Source organism: Grampus griseus (genome assembly GCF_964374135.1).
Source record: "Grampus griseus genome assembly, chromosome: 8".
Classification (NCBI taxonomy): Eukaryota; Metazoa; Chordata; class Mammalia; order Artiodactyla; family Delphinidae; genus Grampus; species Grampus griseus.
Genome location: NC_139002.1, coordinates 57,434,927 through 57,459,717, shown reverse-complemented (window position 1 = coordinate 57,459,717; position 24,791 = coordinate 57,434,927). Strand labels below are relative to the sequence as shown.

The window sequence follows — 24,791 nt, the reverse complement described above, 5'->3', positions numbered from 1 at the left end:
CCTTTTTCTTTGCAGCTATCATTTATTTGCCTAAGATGTTCCCCATATTCCTTCTACCATCACATCTAACTTCTCTCCTCCTGGCCATGGGCGGGTGGACACGTGACCCTGATCTGACTAGAGTAACCTATTCCCTTGATGATTTAACTCAGAGACTGGCTCACAACCCAAGCCTGGTCAGAGTCTTTCTCTAAGATGTCTCTGCTATAGGTAGTCAAGGAAGATTGCCTTTTGACTCAAAGACATGGTGATAAAATAACTTCCCTAGCAGCTAGAGCAAATCTACCTGCAATAAGACAGGAAGGCCAACACATAGTTACAGCTGGAAATGGTAACCCAGTGGCAGACTCCTACATAAATGTTCTACATTTCTGGGCCCTCCCTGGTTTCTGTCATTCGTTAGAGCTAATTGTTTAGAAATTCCTTCTATTCTTTGAGCCACTCCGTATATTTCCAATAAATCACTAGTAACAGTTTATAGAGACATTATCTAATGGTCAAACATTTGGTAAAACTTGTCCACAAAATCATGTGAACCTGGCATTTTTATTTTGAGAAGATAAATAAAAACCAGTTCAATTTCTTTAGTGGTTATAGGTCTATTCAGGTTTTCTATTTCTTATCAGTTTTGATGTATTAGTTATTCTAGAAAATTGGCCAATTCTCCTAAGTTTCACATTTATTTGCACTGTTATTCAGAATATTGTGATTTTCTTAATAGCTATGTATTTATTATTCACTCTTTTACTTTCTTTGTCTTTTTTTTCTTCAGCACCCTTGCCAAAAGGCTTTGTCTATTTTATTAATTGTCTCTTCAGAGAGCCAACTCTTGCTTTTGTTGATACAATCTTTTCTTTATTTTCTATTTAATTGATTTTTCCTCATATCTTTATTACTTTTATTTTATTTGGATTTATTCTGTTTTGGTTCTAACATAGTAAGTTAAAGTCTTAGCTCGTTATTCTAAAAATTTTTTTCCTAATATATTCATTAAGACTATAAATTTCCCCTTAAGTAGGGCTTTAGCTATATCCCATAGTTTTTGCTATTTATTGTTTTCATTGTTGCTCAGTTTTAAATACAGACAGTCCTTGCTTTGCAAAGTTCCAGTATACATGAATTTCTGATACCATATTTTAGTTAAATGATACCAGTCTCCCAACAACATGCTCAAATTTTAGTTACCATGCTATACTGTGAGTAGTAACTGCATCAAGTACAAACCTGGCTGCTAGCTCTTCAGTCTGAAATAACTATGTATATAAGAGATCCATCATGATTAATAACCAATCATGTCATCAAGTCTGTCAGTGATTGGTCACTGTGCATCTGTCAGCTCTCTCACAGACAGCAAAGCATGTAGCTGTGTTGCCTCATCTCCCAGTGATATACCCATGTGACAATTTTGCAAAAATGGACAACTGAAAGAAGGAACTGGCCAACAAAGATGAAAGTGCAGCAAAGAAACAGAAGTGATAACAGTGGAAGTGACATTTAAATCGACCATAAATGGAGTTATAGAAGAAATAACCGGGAACGTTGACACTGCTGTCATTCAAGAGACTCTAGATGTGCAACCAGGTGAGCTTAGTGAAGGTGAATGTATGGATATAAATGAAGGATGTGGTTGTGATGAAAGGGATGAAGCTGTCCCAGAGGGAGTGATACTGGTCAAAAAAGGAATTCTCAGAGACATTTTATGATACTGAAAGTACAAATGATAGGGAATTCCCTGACGGTCCAGTGGTTAGGACTCCACGCTTTCACTACCGAGGACCTGGGTTCAATCCCTGGTTGGGGAGCTAAGATACCACAAGCCGCACAGCACAGCCAAAAAAAGAAAGAAAGAAAGAAAGTACAAAAGATAAAACGTGGGAAGCTGATCCAGACTTAGAAAGAAGTGTGATAATTCAGCAAGGCATAGAGAAGATGCTTACTCATATTGTTGAGTCATATGACAAGAAGCAAGCACTGGTCACAGTCCTGATACATTGTATTACAAAGAAATAAAACACTAAAGTGTTTTACCACTTCTAATGTTTTAAATTACAGAGTAGCAAATAAATATTAGTTTATTACTTTTTTCTTTTCTCTGTACATTTTTAAGCAAGACAAAAGGTATATTTAAGGTTTTGACAAAAAAATTTTAAAGGTCACAGAACAATCGTAATTTCCCCCATTGATAACTAACATTGCTTTGCATGGTTTTAGCTTACACAGTTATCTTTACAGTCCTGCACTACCATGCAAAGCAAGGATGGCTATAGTTTCTAATCTTCATTATATCTTCCTTAATCCATAAATTACTTACGAATGTGTTTTTAAAATTCCAAACATATGGGGATTTGTGGGTTTCTTTATTTTAAATCTTATTGCATTGGGGTCCAGGGCTATGGCTTAATAAGCAATTATCTTGTATTTGTGAGATTTCCTTTGTGACCCTATTTGGTAAGAATGAGTATCCTACCATCACTGAATACAGGGTTTACACACAGACACACACACACACACACGATTAAGCACGCTAATTGTGTGTTTAAATCTATCTGTAATAATTTTTGCAGGCCTGATAAATCAGTTTCTGAAAGAAGAGTATTAAAATATCCCGCCATGACTGTGGATTTGTCATCTTGTTATAGATCAAATTCTTAGGTGGTTCGACATATGCTTGTTGAATGAAAATAAATTCAGCACAAAATTGGTTTTCTTTAGGTCCTTCGTATCACTTAATACAGAGCTATATGCATGACAAAGATTTAAATCCTGCTTGATTTAAGAAATCTTTTCAAGAGCAATCTTTTCTGTACAATCAGTGATACAACACACTTACTACAAAAGGCGTAGGAACATATCTTGAAAAAAGGTACACAGGAACATCTTTGGCCAGCAAGACTGCAGCAGTGAGTTTAGCAAGCCTAAAAAAAAGAGATTTCACTTGGTCCTTAGCTTTACATACTTTTTGAAAACCAACCTCCCATAAAATAAATGCATTATAATTATTCTGAATATACAGTAGCATAATACAACCAATTCTTATAATCACTAGTTATTTAAGATTCATGCTCCAACTTTAAAATGTTAAATGAGATTTTTTTGAAAAGGGGTAACAAGGAACAGAATTGACATTTAAATTTCTTCCTTTTTTCTCATTCATCTTCTGATGGCTCTTTTAATAAGAAATAAAACACGCAAAAGGCAAAAAACATGGAAGAAAGTGAAACCAGAGACTTTGATAAACACAATATGCCTATTTACCCCGTGAAGAAAAAGTATCACTATATCATGATTATCTATGTGTGAAAATACCCTAAAACTAATCAAATAGGACTATAATGAGAGAATGCAAGTTACATAATCCTCCTACCCAGTGCCTCTGCCAAAATATTAAAATCATCACAGAGTCTATGTCATTCTAAACACTAACTCTAAACATTTAGAAATTTACCCCTTTCTGTAAAAACCAAAGGTTATCTTTGAAATGCTTCTATTTCACCTCTAAAATAAACATTAGCATGTGATCACATTTTTTTGGGACAGCTTCCTGTTTCAGAAATCCTACAACTGGGCATAACATTTTTTTCAAGGTTTTATTCCAATCCAGCTTAATCTCTGAAACAATTAACACTGTACCTCTGGCTGCTGCAGCTGCTGGTTACTTGACCCCGGGTGTCGTATCCCACGACAAAACCTCTTTGCTTGAAGTTTGAGAAACATCTCTCAAGGTATTTGTACATCCCCTGAAGCAGATAAACACAGAAAATTAGTTCCTGACTAATGCCTGCATTTTCTACGACTTAAGGGCTATTCTTTTTATGTGTGGTGTGCAGCTTATTGGCTCTCAGGGAACTGGCTTCCTCCTTTTACCCATGGTTACCAATGTGAGAACAATGTTCAGTCCTCGAATGTGAGATGATAAACACCTACTTCCTGGAGTTTCAGACACGTTTAATACCACAGAAATATCAATTAAGTAACTTAAATCCAATACGATACATAAAACATTAGGGGAAAAAAAGATGGGACATGAGAGTCAGAATGCTAAAAAAAAAAAAAACTTGTTAGAAGAGCCAAAAGAAATTGTTTCTTGCCTTAAGGCTCTAGAGAACAAAATTTTGACCATGTTAGGCCTTGCTAAATCATAAGATTGAAGCTAACCAGAAGATTTGATCTAATTTATGACACAAATATTTAAAAGCAGCAACATAAACCTTCATTAGAACATTTCTTAAGGTGGCTGATCCCATTCTTTAGTTTTAAAATCTCACAGAAAGAAAATCTCATAAACGAGGAAAATTTGCAGTCAAGGGTGATGAAAAAAATGAAATGAAGTACTTAATATTGAAAATATCACAATAATAAGCCAAAACACCATTTAACTATTTTATGAATGATTTGCTAACTCTAATAAACACTTCCGTCCGTAAAAATAACACTTCATATTGCTACAGTCCTTTTAAAACTACTTCCTCGGATGTTGCCACATTTAATCCTCACAACAACCCCCAAAAGAAAGAAATGAAGATACCAGTTCTATTTTTGTCTCTGTCCTTCAACATTTCTTCCAAAAAAGAGGAAACAAAATAAGATTGAAGCTCCATTTAATGACTTACCCAAAGCCATTCATTCAACCAAAACTATGTTATACTGATTTATTGAAGACCTACTATGTGGCAGGGACTGCTAAGTAACTATGTGGCAGCACCAGAGGAGACCCCAGTGACTTCTGGACCCTTCTTTTATGGTTCTTTCAAGTATAATTATTCTTCCTAACCTACTCCCTACGCGTGTGTGTGCGCCCAAGCATGCATGCAATATAGCCCAAATTGACTAGTTTCACCAACTTATTTATTTCTAATGATGATACTGTCCTAAAACCTCACAGAATCTCATTCTCTGGTGTAAAAATCCATCTTCTCGTATCCATACATAGGTTCTGAAAAAAACTAGGGTTTAAGAATTAGATTCCATCTGGCTTTTCCACTTCAAATAATGGAATCTCAACTCCTGTAAAAATTTGCACTTCTGTAGAAATTGATTTTCAAACACCTCCTCCACTCCTTTTTCTGAAGTCAAGGAATCTTCAGTTAAAATGAAAGCTTATAAGGAAACCCTACATACAAAAAAGATCGAACTGAAGCGTTTCTGGACAAAGAAAAGGGGATGGGGGCAGGAGGAGGCAAGTATCCTACCTATTCAGTCATCTTGTCATCCTTTGTTCCTGATCCTCTGCATTAGCCCCTGGATTTAGAGAATTCCCTCAGAATAAGGGTAAAGGTGATTTACTGTTTGGCAGTATCAATTAGAATTATATCTACTGAGCAATTCTTTAGTTCAGAACTATTTTTAGTATATGCTAAATGCATTTTGGCCTCAAAAGTGGAGCTCCTTGAAACACTAAGGATGATTCACTGGAAAGAAAAGTAATGTTTCTAGAATAAGTTGCATAAAAATGGGGAGAAATAAAACAAATTGTATCATATCAACACTGTCTTAACTCTCAAAATATATGGAAAACCATGTTAAAAGGAAATATTTTCAACTAAATTTTCCAAATACTCTGGTTAATCTTTACCAATGGCCATATGCCAAAATGAGCAATCACCTTCTTTCTATCTAAATTTGTTTCTTTGTATTAAATGGAAATGTCAATATCCATTTCCTGGTTTCAAATGCAAAGTAACATTGTCAAGAAGTTGACAATGGCAACCAAAATAACTCAATAAGAAAGTCAGTCTGTGACTCTAAAGATACATAAATGACCTCTAAGATCAGTCTTGTGCAAGACCAAAGGTCAGAATTTATTCTACATTTTTTATTTACAAGAGAGTATCTTGCTGGATATAAAGCTTTTTTTGTTTTTGTTCTTTTTTTTTTTTTTAAGAAAAGAAACTAATTTATAAAGCAAAAAATAGAGTGATAAAAGTACACATATTATAATTTATAATACTTACCTGTGTTGATTGTATTACTGTAAGATCATTAATATAGCAAAATCCTGCCCCCATAGCAGAACGAAGTCCTGCAGTCCCGAAAGTCATTCGGCAACAAAGTCTATCTCGCAGCTCCTTGTTCATCCCATTCCTTAACAGATTTTCAATTTGCTCTTTTGTTTTGGGATTCTATAAAAAAGATGTATTAAAACTTAATCAGGATCACAAGTGGAGTCCTAATATGAAGCCCTTCTGAGGAAGCAATAAGTATTATTCATACATAACAAGGTTCTACGTTGACGACTACAAATTCCACAGTGCTACTTATTTATATTAGTATGTATAATAAAAAAACACCTGCCATTTATTGAGTCCCCAAAGAGGCCAGACCCTATTGAGTGTGATTTACATATCTCTAATTGTCATATTTTTAAAATAATATATTCAAGAATTTTTTTTAACAAATTGACAAGAGCTATGGATCCAAAATAAACCTCTTAGTCAAAAATGATATCAATTAAAGTCTATGTTAAGTTTTAAAAGAAATATGGAAGCTATTAGATAAATGTCATCAAAACATGCCTACTAAATACTTCCTAAACATCTGTAATTCAAAATGGCCAGATAAGCCTTACTGCTCTTTAAAGTCACAGAAAACCGTTCAATTTATCTACAGCAATAGTTGACCATGAAAAGGTCTTAAGTGTTAAATGTGGACTTGGTTAAGAGTGAGAATGAAAATTCAGTCCAAATTTGGCTTGTGAAGCAAGACATGCCAACATCTTTATTTTAGGGTTCGTATTTCATTAGCACATACTTCAACTTATTTTCATAAAGCTCAGGGTGCCTATAACTGAAAACAGTGCTTCACAAATGAGTAACAAGTTTTGAATAGAAATGCAATTACAATGAGAATAAAACTTAAATGGAATTTTCCAGTATTTTCTTTTTTAGGAGAAAGAGTCAAATAATAAGAAAATAAGGTAAAGCATAACTTCTCTCTTCCATACCATATGTAATATGGATTTAGTCCATACTAACTGCATAGATTGTCTACATCTACAGTCCATATAATGACAATGAATATTCAGAATGATAAACCAAGGCACTTGAAAGACGCTAAATATTAGAGTATATTTGTACTTGTAAAGAAATAAAATCATATTAATATATAATTTAAACAAAAAAGTATTCTGGGGATAGTGGAAACTAAAGTAACCAGAGGACATGCCACAAACTAATGAGAAGCCATGGAAATTTTGATCAACTGAAATTGTAATCTGCTTAAACTAGATGGATGTTAAAAAAAATGTGTATATATACATACACACACACACACACACACACACACACACACACACACAGAGAGAGAGAGAGAGAGAGAGCGCACCTTGACTCAAGGAGTCTATTTCATAAATGGCACAAACTAACAAATATAGAGCCTACATTAAAATATGAATAGCTATTAAGAGAAAAATCTAAACAATAAGATTATCTGGGCTACTATATATTATTCCAATGTCTAAGATATCGCCAGATTTGATACAGAGGTCAGAGACTTGAAGAGAGTTAACATTTAAAACTAGGTTATAAGAAAGACAAAAATTGAAAAGACTGAAAAACTTCAGTACTATAGAGGGTACAAGGCAGTGTCATACAGTTAGTTACATTGAAATTGGGAGTCTTTTCAGAGTGATTTTTCAGCAATTATCAATATTTAAACTGCATATGCCTTTTGGCTCACAGATTTCTCTGTCCACAGTAATACCTTCACATGAACAAGATTCATTCATACAAGAATATTCACTGCAGTATCTTACTGGTAGTAGTACTATTACCATCGTATTGAGATTAAGAGATTAAGAGATAAGAGATTAAGATTTAGAGAAGGAGCCTTGTAACACTGAGCTAATATTGGAGGTCTAGACAGGATTTGAATCCAGGTTGGTCTGGCTCTAAAGCCTATACCATCTCACTATAAACAAAATAATTATGTAGGGCAGGTTAATAATGCTTCTAATAATAATTTAACTCCAGCTACAAAGTAAAAAAGATTCCTTTTTATTACAGCTATATAAATATAAAAATGATCCACCAGACATGAACGCTATTAGGTTACTGAGTATACTTCCTAATATTTATTGCACAGCTATTAGAGTAGGGCCTAAAAATTCTATTTTCTGTTATACATCACAACCAGTTCTAACCTAATTCCTGGTTCTGAAAAAGCCTGTAAATTGGAGAAAAATAAAAATGGGTAAAGAATCAAGATGCATTAGAAATAAGCAAATCTTTATGGTAAAAAGAGCTAAGTGACTAGGTGACAGTCATTTGAAATCTCCTTTAAAGTCAGATTTCTCTACTATTTCATAGCTAGACATTAAATTAGATGTTGATGTTCCAAACATTTTAAAATGTAATTAAAAGTCTATCTATGTAGCCATGATTATCATATATTTTCCATTTGGATGATGAAATTACATTTGTATTTTGCTGTTAAAATCTTCAAATAACCATGATTTTTATAAACTATAATATATGAAGATTCTCATGAATTACAATATTATTTTAAAAATACTATTTCCGGGCTTCCCCGGTGGTGCAGTGGTTAAGAATCTGCCTGCCAATGCAGGGGACACAGGTTCAAGCCCTGGTCTGGGAAGATCCCACATACCGCAGAGCAACTAAACCCATGCGCCACAGCTACTGAGCCTGAGCTCTAGAGCCCATGAGCCATAACTACGGAGCCCACGTGCCACAACTACTGAAGTATGTGCGCCTAGAGCCCGTGCTCCGCAATAAGAGAAGCCACCACAATGAGAAGCCCGTGCACTGCAATGAAGAGCAGCCCCTGCTCGCCACAACTAGAAAAAGCCTGCACGCAGCAACAAAGACCCAACACAGCCAAAACTAACTAACTAAATAAATTTATTTTAAAAAAATACTATTTCCACAAGGAACTAAGATATATTAAACGAAAAGGAAGGAAAAGCAGAAGAGTATATAAGGTGTTTAAATTTGTATAAAAAGATGTATATGTATACTTATGTATAATTCTAGAAATACTCCATGCAAATATAAGACACTACAAATAGTGATTATCTATGATGGGAAAATCAGGGGAAAATGCTGAGGTAGAAAGGATTATTTTTATTGTACAGTCTTGGTTCTGATGGGCTATTTTATGTACGTATTACTTATTTTATGGTAAAAATTATATAGATATCCATGGGGGCTGAGAAAAACTACTACTTGTGTATCTACATGAATACTTTTTACCTCACAAACTACTCTCTTTTTCCTACGCACAGAAAGCTATTAAGAAGATCTGAATCTATAAAACATATATTGGCGCTTTCTCAAATACAAATTATTGTTTTCTTTCTAAGTGTGCGCTCTTATTTACAATTCACTCATTACTTGAGAATAGGAGAAGCCCTATCAGCAAAAAAAGAAAATTGTTCAACTGTTAAAAAAAAAAAAAGCACCTCTAAAATTAAAATGTAAGTCAGTAGGAAAGTTGATTTACATACTTCTTAGAAATGTACTTATTGACTTACTATATAAAATGAAAATTAATTATTTAGAAAGTAAATGTATCCAATCTGAACTAAATTTGCTCTTAACTAGCATATTTTAGAATCCTAATAATTTTAGTACCCTAAAAAAGTAACCCTGAAGAAAATCCAAAGAGATTTTAGTGACTACTAGCATGTTCTATACTTCATCGGAAATGAAGCTGGTTGTTTAGTATGAATCAGTAAGCTAAAGAATACAGAATTAAAGCCATGCATTATTTTCAAATTTTACCTGTATACCAATTTCCTTTGGTTCTAATCATATGGATTGCTGCAACTTTATACGGCTGAACTGAAGACAAGAAAGTGTCTTCTTACATAATACTGTGTGGAGGTTTGGTTTTTTTTTTCCATATTGTAGGGCCATAAGGCCCAAATTCAAAGAAAACATGAAAGAACTGATTTACAAAAAAGGCAACACTTTAAATATATAGAAGTGCCTCTTCTAACAAACTTAACTTCTTAAAGACTTTCATAACTGTGAAGAAAGCTCACATCAGCCTCAAATCACGCCAACTCTGCCTGCCATGAAATGAAAGTATTAGCGTTTACTTATGAAGGCTCGTTTTGGACTCACCCAAGCTTTTCTGAACCTATTCTGTTAATAATTAGGGGACTTCTGTATTATTTATGCATAACAAATATAAATGTGTATAAAAGTATATAAAAAAGTACGTAATCGTCATTAAATAAAACAAATCAAGTTTGCCAATGAGGAATTCACCTGTAAATCTTCTTTCCTACTACTTTTATAAACCTAGTATTTTTATAATTCTTATACAGTTGAATCTCTATTAATATTCTACTACTAAACCTAACAGCTTAAAAGCAATCTAAAATATGAATCTCATTGTTTAGAAGATTAGGACAGATCTAAAAGAACATAACATATATTAACAATTCCAAATCTTAATACTGTTAAACATCTAAAGAGGAGACAACATATAAAATTGATTTTTTAGTAACTCAAATATATCTAAAATTATAAATCTGTAACACTTTTAAATGCTTCTGACAAAGATGGGTGTCTAAACAATAAATATCAGTTTTATATTAACTACAGAGAAAAAAATTTAAGTTTATTTCTAGACAGCAGTTAAAATAGGAAACTGCAATCTGAAAATCTGAAGGGTGAATGCAACTGACATTTACTTCTGAGGGTCAGCCAGCTTGGAGATCCAAGTCTAGAGTCCTGAAGCAGAACATGTTTTCCAAACCAGATGCTTCCTGAGTCCAAAATACACTCTCTTAAAACCAATAATTTTTTTCCCTTTAAAAGGATTTTGGTGTAATTCTAAATTTAATTTCTCCATCTTTAAAAAAATTGTAGAAATTAGCATAAGCTAAATTGGCTTAGATAAAACACTTGAATGACTATACTTGTCATATAAAGTGAGATTTACTTAATAATAATTGGTTTAATAAAAGTTGAATAATAATCACTGAGTGAATATAAAAATCATATCCAGGAAATAAAGATGCTAACTACTCCAAAAGTAGAAAATAAGCTTTAAAATAAAATACATTGAGGGCAGAGAGCAGAAGCAAGAAGAACTACGATCCTGCAGCCTGTGGAACAAAAACCACATTCACAGAAAGATAGACAAGATAAAAAGGCAGAGGGCTATGTACCAGATGAAGGAACAAGATAAAACCCCAGAAAAACAACTAAATGAACTGGAGATAGGCAACCTTCCAGAAGAAGAATTCAGAATAATGATAGTGAAGATAATCCAGGACCTCGGAAAAACAAGGGAGGCAAAGATCAAGAAGATGCAAGAAATGTTTAACAAAGACCTAGAAGAATTAAAGAACAAACAAACAGAGATGAACAATACAATAACTGAAATGAAAACTATACTAGAAGGAATCAATAGCAGAATAACTGAGGCAGAAGAATGGATAAGTGACCTGGAAGACAGAATGGTGGAATTCACTGCTGCGGAACAGAATAAAGAAAAAGAATGAAAAGAAATGAAGACAGCCTAAGAGACCTCTGGGACAACATTAAACACAACAACATTCGCATTATAGGGGTCCCAGAAGGAGAAGAGAGAGAGAAAGGACCCGAGAAAATATTTGAAGAGGTTATAGTCGAAAACTTCCCTAACATGGGAAAGGAAATAGCCACCCAAGTCCAGGAAGCACAGAGAGTCCCATACAGGATAAACCCAAGGAGAAACACACTGAGACACAAAGTAATCAAATTGGAAAAAATTAAAGACAAAGAAAAATTATTGAAAGCAGCAAGGGAAAAACGACAAATAACATACAAGGGAACTCCCATAAGGTTAACAGCTGATTTCTCAGCAGAAACTCTACAAGCCAGAAGGGAGTGGCATGACATAAAGTGATGAAAGGGAAGAACCTACAACCAAGATTACTCTACCTGGCAAGGATCTCATTCAGATTCGATGGAGAAATCAAAAGCTTTACAGACAAGCAAAAGCTAAGAGAATTCAGCACCACCAAACGAGCTTTACAACAAATGCTAAAGGAACTTCTCTAAGTGGGAAACACAAGAGAAGAACAGGACATACAAAAACAAAACAATTAAGAAAATGGTCATAGGAACATACGTATTGATAATTACCTTAAATGTGAATGGATTAAATGCTCCAACCAAAAGACACAGGCTCACTGAATGGATACAAAAACAAGACCCATCTATATGCTGTCTACAAGAGACCCACTTCAGACCTAGGGACACATACAGACTGAAAGTGAGGGGATGGAAAAAGATATTCCATGCAAATGGAAATCAAAGGAAAGCTGGAGTAGCAATACTCATATCAGATAAAATAGACTTTAAAATAAAGAATGTTATAAGAGACACGGGAGGACACTACATAATGATCAAGGGATCAATCCAAGAAGATATAACAATTATAAATACATATGCACCCAACATAGGAGCACCTCAATATATAAGGCAACTGCTAACAGCTATAAAAGAGGAAATCGACAGTAACACAATAATAGTGGGGGACTTTAACACCTCACTTACACCAATGGACAGATCATCCAAACAGAAAATTAATAAGGAAACACAAACTTTAAATGATACAATAGGCCAGATAGATTTAATTGATATTTATAGGACATTCCATCCAACAACAGCAGATTACACTTTCTCCTCAAGTGCACACGGAACATTCTCCAGGATAGATCACATCTTGGGTCCCAAATCAAGCCTCAGTAAACTTAAGAAAACTGAAATCATATCAAGCATCTTTTCTGACCACAACGCTATGAGATTAGAAATCAATTACAGGGAACAAAACGTAAAAAATACAAACACATGGAGGCCAAACAATGTGTTACTAAATAACCAAGAGATCACTGAAGAAGTCAAAGAGGAAATCAAAAAATACCTAGAGACAAATGACAATGAAAACACGATGATCCAAAACCTATGGGATGCAGCAAAAGCAGTTCTAAGAGGGAACTTTACAGCAATACAAGCCTACCTCCAGAAACAAGAAAAATCTCAACTAAACAATCTAAGCTTACACCTAAAGGAACTAGAGAAAGAAGAACAAACAAAACCCAAAGTTAGCAGAAGGAAAGAAATCATAAAGAGCAGAGCAGAAATAAATGAAATAGAAACAAAGAAAACAATAGCAAAGATCAATAAAACTAAAAGCTGGTTCTTTGAGAAGATAAACAAAATTGATAAACCATTAGCCAGACTCATCAAGAAAAAGAGGGAGAGGACTCAAATCAATAAAATTAGAAATGAAAAAGGAGAAGTTACCACAGACACCGCAGAAATACAAAGCATCCTAAGAGACTACTACAAGCAACTCTATGCCAATAAAATGGACAACCTGGAAGAAATGGCAAATTCTTAGAAAGGTATAATCTTCCAAGACTGAACCAGGAAGAAATAGAAAATATGAACAGACCATTCACAAATAATGAAATTGAAACTGTGATTTAAAATCTTCCAACAAGCAAAAGTCCAGGACAAGATGGCTTCACAGGTGAATTCTATCAAACATTTAGAGAAGAGCTAACACCCATCCTTCTCAAACTCTTCCAAAAAATTGCAGAGGAAGGAACACTCCCAAACTCATTCTATGAGGCCACAATCACCCTGATACCAAAACCAGACAAAAAGACTACAAAAATAGAAAATTACAGACCAATATCTGTGATGAATATAGATGCAAAAATCCTGAACAAAATACTAGCAAACAGAATCCAGCAACACATTAAAAGGATCATACACCATGATCAAGTGGGATTTATCCCAGGGATGCAAGGGTTCTTCAATATAAGCAAATCAATCAATGTGATACACCATATTACCACGTTGAAGAATAAAAACCATATGATCATCTCAATAGATGCAGAAAAAGCTTTTGACAAAATTCAACACCTATTTAGGATAAAAACTCTCCAGAAAGTGGGCATAGAGGGAACCTACCTCAACATAATAAAGGCCATATATGACAAACCCATAGCTAACATCATTCTCAATGATGAAAAACTGAAAGCATTTCCTCTAAGATCAGGAACAAGACAAGGATGTCTACTCTCACCACTATTATTCAACATAGTTTTGGAAGTCCTAGCCATGGCAATCAGAGAAGAAAAAGAAATAAAAGGAATACAAATTGGAAAAGAAGAAGTAAAACTGTCACTGTTTGCAGATGACATGATACTATACACAGAGAACCCTAAAGATGCCAGCAGAAAACTACTAGAGCTAATCAATGAATTTGGTAAAGTTGCAGGATACAAAATTAATGCACAGAAATCTCTTGCATTCCTATACACTAGTGATGAAAAATCTGAACGAGAAATTAAGGAAACACTCCCATTTACCATTGCAACAAAAAGAATAAAATACTTAGGAATAAACCTACCTAGGGAGACAAAAGACCTGTATGCAGAAAACTATAAGACACTGATGAAAGAAATTAAAGATGATACAAACAGATGGAGAGATATACCATGTTCTTGGATTGGAAGAATCAATACTGTGAAAATAACTATACTACCCAAAGTAATCTACAGATTCAGTGCAATCCCTATCAAATTACCAAAAGCATTTTTTACGGAACTAGAACAAAAAATCTTAAAATTTGTATGGCGACACAAAAGACCCCAAATAGCCAAAGCAGTCTTGAGGGAGAAAAGCAGAGCTGGAGGAATCAGACTCCCTGACTTCAACCTATACTACAAAGCTACAGTCATCAAGACAGTATGGTACTGGAACAAAAACAGAAATACAGATCAACGGAACAAGATAGAAAGCCCAGAGATAAACCCACACAGCTATAGTCAATTAATCTATGACAAAGGAGGCAAGGATATACAATGGAGAAAAGACAGTCTCTTCAATAAGTGGTGCTGGGAAAACTGGACAGCTACATGTAAAAGAATGAAATTACAACACTCCCTAACACCATAAACAAAAATAAACTCAAAATGGATTAGAGAGCTTCCCTGGTGGCGCAGTGGTTAAGAGTCTGCCTGCCGATGCAGAGGACGCAGGTTCGTGCCCCGGTCCGGGAAGATCCCACATGCCGCAGAGCGGCTGGGCCCATGAGCCATGGCTGCTGAGCCTGCAAGTCCGGAGGCCTGTGCTCCGCAGCGGGAGAGGCCACAATAGTGAGAGGCCCGCATACCGCAAAAAAAAAAAAAAAAAAAGGATTAATGTAACACCGGACACTATAAAACTCTTATAGGAAAACATAGGAAGAACACTCTTTGACATAAATCACAGCAAGATCTTTTTTGATCCACCGCCTAGAGTAATGGAAATAAAAACAAAAATAAACAAATGGGACCTAATGAAACTTCAAAGCTTTTGCAAAGCAAAGGAAACTACAAACAAGACGAAAAGACAACCCTCAGAGTGGGAGAAAATATTTGCAGATGAATCAGCGGACAAAGGATTAATGTCCAAAGTATATAAACAGCTCATGCAGCTCAATATTAAAAAAACAAACAACCCAATCCAAAAATGGGAAGAAGACCTAAATAGACATTTCTCCAAAGAAGACATACAGGTGGCCAGGAAGCACATGAAAAGCTGCTCAACATCACTAATTATTAGAGAAATGCAAATCAAAACTACAATGAGGTATCATCTCACACCAGTTAGAATGGGCATCATCAGAAAATCTACAAACAACAAATGCTGGAGAGGGTGTGGAGAAAAGGGAACCCTCTTGCACTGTTGGTAGGAATGTAAATTGATACAGCCACTATGGAGAACAGTATGGAGGTTCCTTAGAAAACTAAAAATAGAATTACCATATGATCCAGCAATCCCACTACTGGGCATATACCCAGAGAAAACCATAATTCAAAAATACACATGCACCCCAGTGTTCATTGCAGTACTATCTACAATAGCCAGGTCATGGAATCAACCTAAATGCCCATCGACAGACAAATGGATAAAGAAGATGTGGTACATATATACAATGGAATATTACTCAGCCATAAAAAGGAACGAAATTGGGTCATTTGTAGAGACGTCGATGAATCTAGAGATTGTCATACAGAGTGAAGTAAATCAGAAAGAGAAAAACAAATATCGTATATTAACACATATATGTGGAACCTAGAAAAATGGTACAGATGAACCAATTTGTAGGGCAGAAATTGAGACAGTTGTAGAGAACAAACATATGGACACCAAGGGGGGAAAGCGGTGGGGTAGGGGGTGGGGTGGGGTGGTGAATTGGGAGATTTGGATTGACATGTATACACTGATGTGTATAAAATGGATAACTAATAAGACCTGCTGTATAAAAAATAAATAAAATTAAAAAATTCAAAAAAATAAAATATACTGTTATCATTTAAGTATAATATTGATTATGCCAATATTAGTGTGAAACATAAAAAGATTAATCATTTTATTTTAAAACTTAAGATTACATAAAGTCTTTTTTTTAACTTACAGATTTTTTTCTAACAAAGCACAGTCTACTGAGTCTACTATGTTCAACTCTTCTTCTTGGGCACACAGCTAGAATATTTTTTCCAGCCTCCCTTAGAGCTAGATGAGATCATGCGCCAGAGTTCTGGTCAATGGATCTGAGTAGAAGAGATGTGTGGCATTCCAGGCCTAGCCCATTAAACACTCCATTACCCCCACAATCCTCTCTTTCCCCATCTACCCATGAAAGAGAGAGGGCTCCAAGGACTTCCAGGAGTATGTAGCATCAAGATGGAACAAATGATTCACAGAGCAAAATTCCCCTCTACCTCCTACCTCACAAATACTCCAACAAATTTTGGAGGATTTGTTACCACAGTTAACCTGACCTGTTTAATAAAATTAGTATTCAGAGAGGAATACTCACATACCCCTCAAAACTTTTTTTTTTAATGGTAGATTGAAAGAAATCACTTCACTTTCTATGTTTGTATCTTCAGGGCTTATGCAGTATCCTGGTTGGGCTTACTCTTTCCATAATGTTGTTAGTTTCTTTAATAGACTAAGACGTAGAAGACTTGAGTTCTTTACCCAGTCTATTCTATCAAGTAAACTATGAGCCCTTGGACAGGTCACTTCTCTCTGAGGCTCATCAGCACAATTTAGGGGTTGGAATTTAATCTGAAAAGATCTCATTCTAGTATATAGCTTTTCTATGTGCATTTTTTTTTAAAAAAGAAGAAGAAAGAAAAGATCTCTTCAAACCCTAACATTTTGATTGTTAGACTCACTTTGCAATCTAGTCAACGGTTCAAACTCCTTGTCTCTCTCTATTTAACTTTTTCTCCAATAAAGTTCATACTTGGAACTTTTTTTTGTCCAATAAAATACATCAATTGATTAATTTTTTTTCAATCAAGGACAACTGCCAATTGCTAAGAACTGCGTATATCTTGAGTACTACCATACACACTCCTAATTACAATCAAAAGCAAAAAAACTTAGAATTTTAATTGGATTATAAACAGACACATATATAAGTTTCCTAAGGTGTTTTAAAAGTTTGACAATAAGTCAGGAATCTGAGGACCCCAGATTGGTAATAGCACCCAACTGCTAGATGTCTCCCAATATTTCTCTCTCCTTTAATCATACAGTTGGGTACATAAATGGCAGCCCAGCTAAGGGCTATACTTCAGTCTACCTTATAGTTAGATGTGACCATGTGACTAAGTTCTGGCCAATGGAATGAAAACGGGAATGACATGTTCCACTTTCAGGTCTTTCCCTGAAAAGGATTAAGTGTACACTCTCCTGAGTCTTATTCTTCTTCCCATGGGTTGAAGACATCTTGGATCAATAGTGGAAGTCACATTTTGAGGATGGCACAGGTACCCCATACCAACCCTGGACTGCCACTGACCTCTGAGTGTTATGAGAGAAATTATCTTCTCTCTGCTTTAAGCCATTACATTTTATAGCCCTTGGTATAACAGCTTAGACTGTACCCTAATACAGTAAGTGATATTTGTGTCCCAATGGGAAATAAGGTTGAGCCTTCTTGACGCCCAATATAATACTTCTTCAAAACACTGAATTCCACCCCCTATCATTCCTCCTTCTCCTACCTATCCAAGCATTCTTCTTGCCATTCATACATTAAAGCAGCATTCATCAAAGTCCTTATTTGGCAAATATTTTGAGGGAAATAACTATACATTTTTGCTATTCTGTATTTGTCCTATAACTCTAAGTGAAATGTCACTCAAAAATAAGTATTAGGAAAAAAGTTAACAGATGATAGTGGGCATTTCCTTAAAAAGAGTAATCAATTACATAATGGGGGTGGGGGTACCTTCAGTTGATAGTAGTGACCATACTTTAAACAACTTTGTATTCCCCACAGTACATAACCTGTACTTTGTACACAGAAGATGTGTTGACTATGAGTCATTAATGGTGACAAAACAGCCATGTTCTTTCAGGAAACATAAATATTAGGGAAAGAAAATATCAGAACAGGTTTAAGTTATCATGCAATCAAACATAAGAACCCCCAATTGAAATGAATTTTCTAATTAAGTGGATATATTTTTTAAGATAAAGGCCTTTGGAAAAATAATTTCATGTTTTTCTTTGAGGCTAAATTAAATCACAAATATATACTTCACATGATCACTCAAAAATATTACTTTGTTTTAATTATTACCATATTTTCAGTACCGAGAACAGAACCTGGTACCCAGTAGGCACTCAACAAATATTTGTTGAATTAATCAAAAATATCTACTTATTAAGCACATACTATGTGCTAGGTACAGGAAACACTATAGGGAAGAAGAAGACACTGTCTTTGCTCTCACAAAGCTCAAGATCTACTGAGGCATAAAGATAAGTAAAAGGGTAATTACCACATTGAATATAAAAAATATTAAAATAGGAGTAAGTAATAGGGTTCTATAGGAGCACACAAGATAAGTCTCTAACCCATAATGGATTGAAAGATAGAGAGCAGAGTCAGGGAAACCTAACTGGAGGAAGTAATATCTGAAGTGAAAAATGAGTAGAAATTGGAGGGTAGAGGGTGAGGAACAAGTTGAGGGTAGAGTGATAGTGAGTTCAGCATTAGACTTATTTACTAAATTTGAAATGATATCTATAGTCAGCATGCCAACTATTAACTTCCCTACCCAATAGCCTCTTCCTTGTAACCAAGGAAATAAAAATTACCATTTTCACTTAGAAACTTTATTAAGAGTTTTCAAAATTATAAGCCCAATGCTGGAAATGGAGGGTATATAAATTACCATGGCAGGGGCAACAAACCACTCCAAACTTAGTGGCTTAAATCAATAATCATTTATCTCTCACAGTTTCTGTGGGTCATGAATTCAGAAAGGGCACAGCCAGGATGGGGCTAGCTGGGGCTTTCAACAGGAATACTTATAGTGGACACTACCTGTGACATGGTTCCAAGGGCAAGTATCTCAAGAGCAAGCAAGCCAGGTGGAAGCCACATTACCTTTTATGACCTAGCCTTGGAAGTCAGGAAGCTTCACTTCCACTATACTGCATTTCTGGAGACAGTTACAAAGATCTACCCAGGTGTCAGGGGAGGAGATATAGATCCTACCTTTCACCTGAGGTGTGCCAAAGTTATAGCATGTGAGATGGGATATGTATATATGATACAAAAAAGATAAATGCATATGATACCAAAAAATGATATATAATGATATAATATATACGCATATATATAATATATATGGGTACAGCCATCTTTGAAAAATACAATCTATCATAGAGGGAGTATAAACTGATACAATATCTCAGATGACAATTTGCCAATGTTATAAATAACTTAAATATTAATAGGCTTTGATCCAGCAATTCTATTTTTAGAAACTTAACCCAAGGAAATAATCATAGATGCATGTTAAAATTTAGTCATGGGTATATAAAATTTGTTATTGTATTATGTCTGTAATAGTAAAAAATATATATAAGCAAACTACATATCCAATAGAAAACCAGTTAAATAAAAAGTATGATGTAATAGTGCATTAGAATAGTATATTAAAAATAACTTTAGAATTCTATGATATGGGAAAAAATTCTTGATATATTAAGGGGGAAAGTATATACACCATATGTGCAATATGATTTCAAATTTATAAAATGGATACATACAAATGCACAGAAAAATAAAACTAAAAGGAAACACACTGTTCTTTATTAGTGGTCATTAAACTTTTTATTCCTTTATTTCCTTATATGGAAGGATGATATAATCAGGGAGAAAAGTTTAGAAAGTACAAATTAACCCCAAACTCTTTTACCTGTGGATTGATGTCATTCACCAGTTTAGGAAATTTCACAGCTGTTGTCTCTTCAAATGTTGTTTCTAGTTCATTTTCTTTCCTCTCCTTAAGAGATTTCAATTAAATGTATGTTGGAACTTTTTCACTGTATCATCTTATGTCTTATGCCGTCTTCTTTATTTTCCTCTTCATCCTTTTGTCATTCCATCCTTCAATTTTCCATGACCTATCTTCTAGTTTACTAATTCTCTCTTCAACTCTGTTTGAAATGTTATAAATTCATTCACTGAATTCTTGATTTTAGTTATTGCACTTTTTCAGATCCATAATTTCTATTAAAATCTACTATGTCTTTTTTGTATCATTTTCATTTCTCTGCCCAATTTTTAATTGGGAAGTTGACAAGCATAGTTATTTTAAAGTTTGCATTTGGGACTTCCCTGGTGGTCCAGTGGTTAAGACTCCATTCTCCCAGTGCAGGGGGCCCGGGTTCGAGTCCTGGTCAGGGAACTAGATCCTGCATGCCACAACTAAGAGCTTGCATGCTGCAACTTAAGATCCTGCATGCTGCAACAAAGGTCTCACATGTAGCAACGAAGATCCCGTGTGCTGCAACTAAGACCTGGCACAGCCAAATAAATAAATAAATATTAAAAAAAATAATACTAAAGCCTGCATTTGATAACTGCAGTATAAAGAGCCCCTTCAGGAGTTCCTATTATCTGTTGGTTCTTCAGGTTCTTGTTCATGTTGACTTGTTTCCTTGCATGTCTGGTTATCTTTAACTCTGTATTGAATATTATATTTGAAACATTATTAGGAGGAATAATTTGAAACCTGGGATGAAGGTACTTTCCTCTAGGGAAGATTTTTTTTTTGCTTCTTCCAAGCACCTGAAGACACTAGTAATCTGGGTTTCCCTTAATTCACTTTTCAGGCTCCAAATGACTCAGAGCTGGATGCAGTCTGTGTGCAGGATGTTTAGTTCAAGTTCACCAGTATTCACAGGGAAGTATTTACAGTATTCACCAGTATTCAAGTGGAAGTATTTTCAGGGTTCCCACCTATGGTAGGCCCTCAATTCCAATATTTGTCCCTCTATCCTAGCAAGGCTAACAAAAAGACTGCTAAACCTCTTGGCTGCCCATCCTGGATCAGAAAATGAGTACAGGTCAAAGGTGGCCCTAAATGCTAAACTCAACCTCTCTGAATTTCTGTCTTCTTCCAGATCTTGAACAGGAAATTCCTGACTAACCTGCTGAGTCATTAACACCTATAAATCTATACTTTGTCTATCTTTTCTAGCTGTTAGAGGAAAGTTGTCCAAACTACCTCATCTGTCATTACTAGAACCAGAAGTCCTTCTACTATACAATACTGTTCTACATAGTATAGTTTTATATACATTTAACTTACACATATTCAACTATATGTACTTAGCCCTACCTCCCAAAGCACTGCTAAAGATTACATTTTGTGCATGTGCTCCATTATATATGGTGAATTACTATATACATTATTATACAGTAATGTAACTGTACCAAGATAGATACTTGAAGTCACATATTCTGTAGTTCATAGGCAATTTAAGATTTCCCAAATGTAATTTTTTACTTTATGAAATTTTTGGTATTTATTGACCTTAGAATCTAACTCCCAAGTAAGACAAGAGTCTACTATATCAGGGATATTCTGACACTGAAGTTATCTATTAGGGATACTTTAGACATTTTAATTCTGAGTAGGAGCTTAAACAAGATGACATCTAGGTCCCTGTCAACTGAGATTCTGTAATTCTATACTTAATTTAATTTGTACCAGAAAAAGATTCATGGCCTGATGTTTAATACGTATTTTGGAGTGGTGAAAATACTAACAATCAGGAGAAACTTTCCCATCAGCATGAAAACTATCAATGAAGGAAACAATAAGACAGGTTTTATTTATTTTTTAATAAGGCCCAATTTTCATATGCTTCCAGACTCATGCTACAATTATGGTCTGACTGCATTTCTCAGAAATTAAATATCTCTATCTCATATATATGTCATCTTTACATATGCTACAGAAATAATCCAAAAGAAAAAAAAAGCTGTATGCAAAATAATGCTCTCAGCATTCTTGAAAATAGCTATTAAAAAATCAGAAACACCTTATTGTATCTATATGAGATGATGGATGTTTACTAAACCTACTGTGGTAATCATTTCACAATATATGTAAATCAAACCATCATGCCATATACCTTAAACTTTTTTTTTTCTGGCTGCAACATGCAGCATGCAGGGTCTTAGTTCCCCAACCAAGGATCAAACCTGTGCCCCCTGCAGTGGGAGCATGGAGTCTTAACCACTGGACCCCAGGGAAGTCCCATATACCTTAAACTTATACAGTGATGTATGTCAATTATTTCTCAATAAAACTGGAAAAAAATCAGAAACACTTTAAGATGTTCAACAAACAGAAAATGTTAAGTATGACATATCTACCAAGTATTATCTGTCAATAAAATTATAATTATGTTCTGCATGATAAAAATTACATAAATAAATCCAAAAGACAAACTGGAAAAAAAACACATTTGTAATCAAAACAACTAACAACGCAATTAAAAAAATGGACAGAGGACCTAAACAGACATTTCTCCAAAGAAGACCTACAGGTGGCCAACAGGCATATGAAAAGATGCTCAACATCGCTAATATTAGAGAAATGCAAATCAAAACTACTGACACGATGAAGTATCACTTCACACTGGTCAGAATGGCCATCATCCAAAAGCCCCCAAATAATAAACGCTGGAGAGGGTGTGGAGAAAGAGGAACCCTCCTACACTGTTGGTGGGAATGTAAATTGGTGCAGCCACTATGGAGAACAGTATGGAGGTTCCTTAAAACACTAGAAATAGTTACCATACGATCCAGCAATCCCACTCTCAGGCATATAAAATCCCACTTTTCTGGAAAAGACGAAAACTCTAAGTTGAAAATATACACACACTCCAACGTTCACAGAAGCACTATTTACAGTAGCCAAGACATGGAAGCAACCAATGTCCATCGACAGATGAATGGATAAAGATGTGGTGGATACATATATACACACAATGGAATATTACTGAACCATAAATAGAATGAAATAATGCCATTTACAGCAACATGGATGGACCTAGAGATTATCATACTAAGTGAAGTCAGACAAAGACAAATGTCATAGATGTCACTTTTATATGGAATTTTTAAAAAAATGATATGAATGAACTTATTTACAAGACAGAAACTGATGCACAGGCATAGAGAACAAACTTATGGTTGCCAAAGGGGAAGGGAGGGAGGGATAAATTAGGGGTTTGGGATTAACAGATACACACTACTATATATAAAACAGATAAACAACAAGGTCCTAACTGTATAGCATAGGGAACGATATTCAATATCTTGTAATAACCTATAATAGAAAAGAATCTAAGAAATAATACATATATGTGTATAACTGAATCACCATGCTGTACACCAGAAAGTTAACACAACACTGTAAATCAACACTACTTCAATAAGAATAAAAAATAAAATAAGATAAAACCATCTGTAATACGTAAGTTAACCAAAGGTTTATTTCTTTAAAATAAATAAAAAAGAGAAAAGATCAATGACTCAATAGAAAAATAGACAAAAGATATGAAGACAGTTCATAAAAAAGGAAACACAGATAGATGTCTTTTAAATATATGAAAATATACTCAGCCTCATTTTTAAGAAAAATTAAAATAAAAATATAGCTTTCATTTTTCACATTGGCAAAGAAAAATATTTGATACTACACTGTGGTGCAAGAATTTGGGAAAGCAGGCACTTTTATATATTTCTGGTAGAAGAATAAATTGGTACACCCTCTCTGGAGGGCAATTTGGTAATATCTATCAAAATTTAAAGGCACATAACCTGACTCAATATTCTGTTTCTAGGAATTGATGTCACAGAGATACTGAGAAACACACGTCTAAATATGTGTGTGCTACAAGCATTACCCTGACTGCAATAGCAAATAACAAAACCAAACCATAAATGCCCATTAGTAAGACACTGGTTAATTAGTTTGGATATCAATTTAATGAAATACTATCTAGCTCTTATAAAGAATGGAGCAGTTCTATATATACACAGACAAAAATATTTAAAGTGGGGGAAAAAAGCAAAGGGCAGGACACTGGGAGGATATTATACTAGTATTTATATTAAGGGACAGGTTAAATATCTGTGAAAATATGTACAAAAAGCTAATAGTAGTGTCTCTGGGTAGGAACACTTAGATGGATATGGGAAAACAATTGAGAGGGTATTTAGTCAAGTATCTTTTGAATTTGTGTATGTATGGCCTATTTGTTTAACTATATAAAATTACATAGGATAGAATTGCATGCTATGAGCATGGAAATGTTGTGGTAAATAGAAAAAGAAACAAAAATTTAAGCACACTGTGCTAACAGGCAAAGAAAAACTAGATACACTTACAGACAAAGACTAAGTGGGAGGGACATTCCTGGTGGCTCAGTGGTTAA

General features: G+C 34.6%; 1 protein-coding gene across 1 annotated transcript in view; it reads right to left on the bottom strand.

Moving 5' to 3' along the window:
- The window catches only part of PGM2L1 (phosphoglucomutase 2 like 1), a 70,143-nt gene that overhangs the window by 23,258 nt on the left and 22,094 nt on the right, over positions 1–24,791 (bottom strand). The window contains exons 2-4 of the mRNA XM_082661095.1: positions 5,952–6,119; positions 3,631–3,737; positions 2,831–2,915 (exon numbers count right to left, since the gene is read on the bottom strand). Coding sequence (XP_082517221.1) covers positions 2,831–2,915; positions 3,631–3,737; positions 5,952–6,119 — 360 coding nt within the window. The remainder of the gene's footprint in view (positions 1–2,830; positions 2,916–3,630; positions 3,738–5,951; positions 6,120–24,791) is intronic.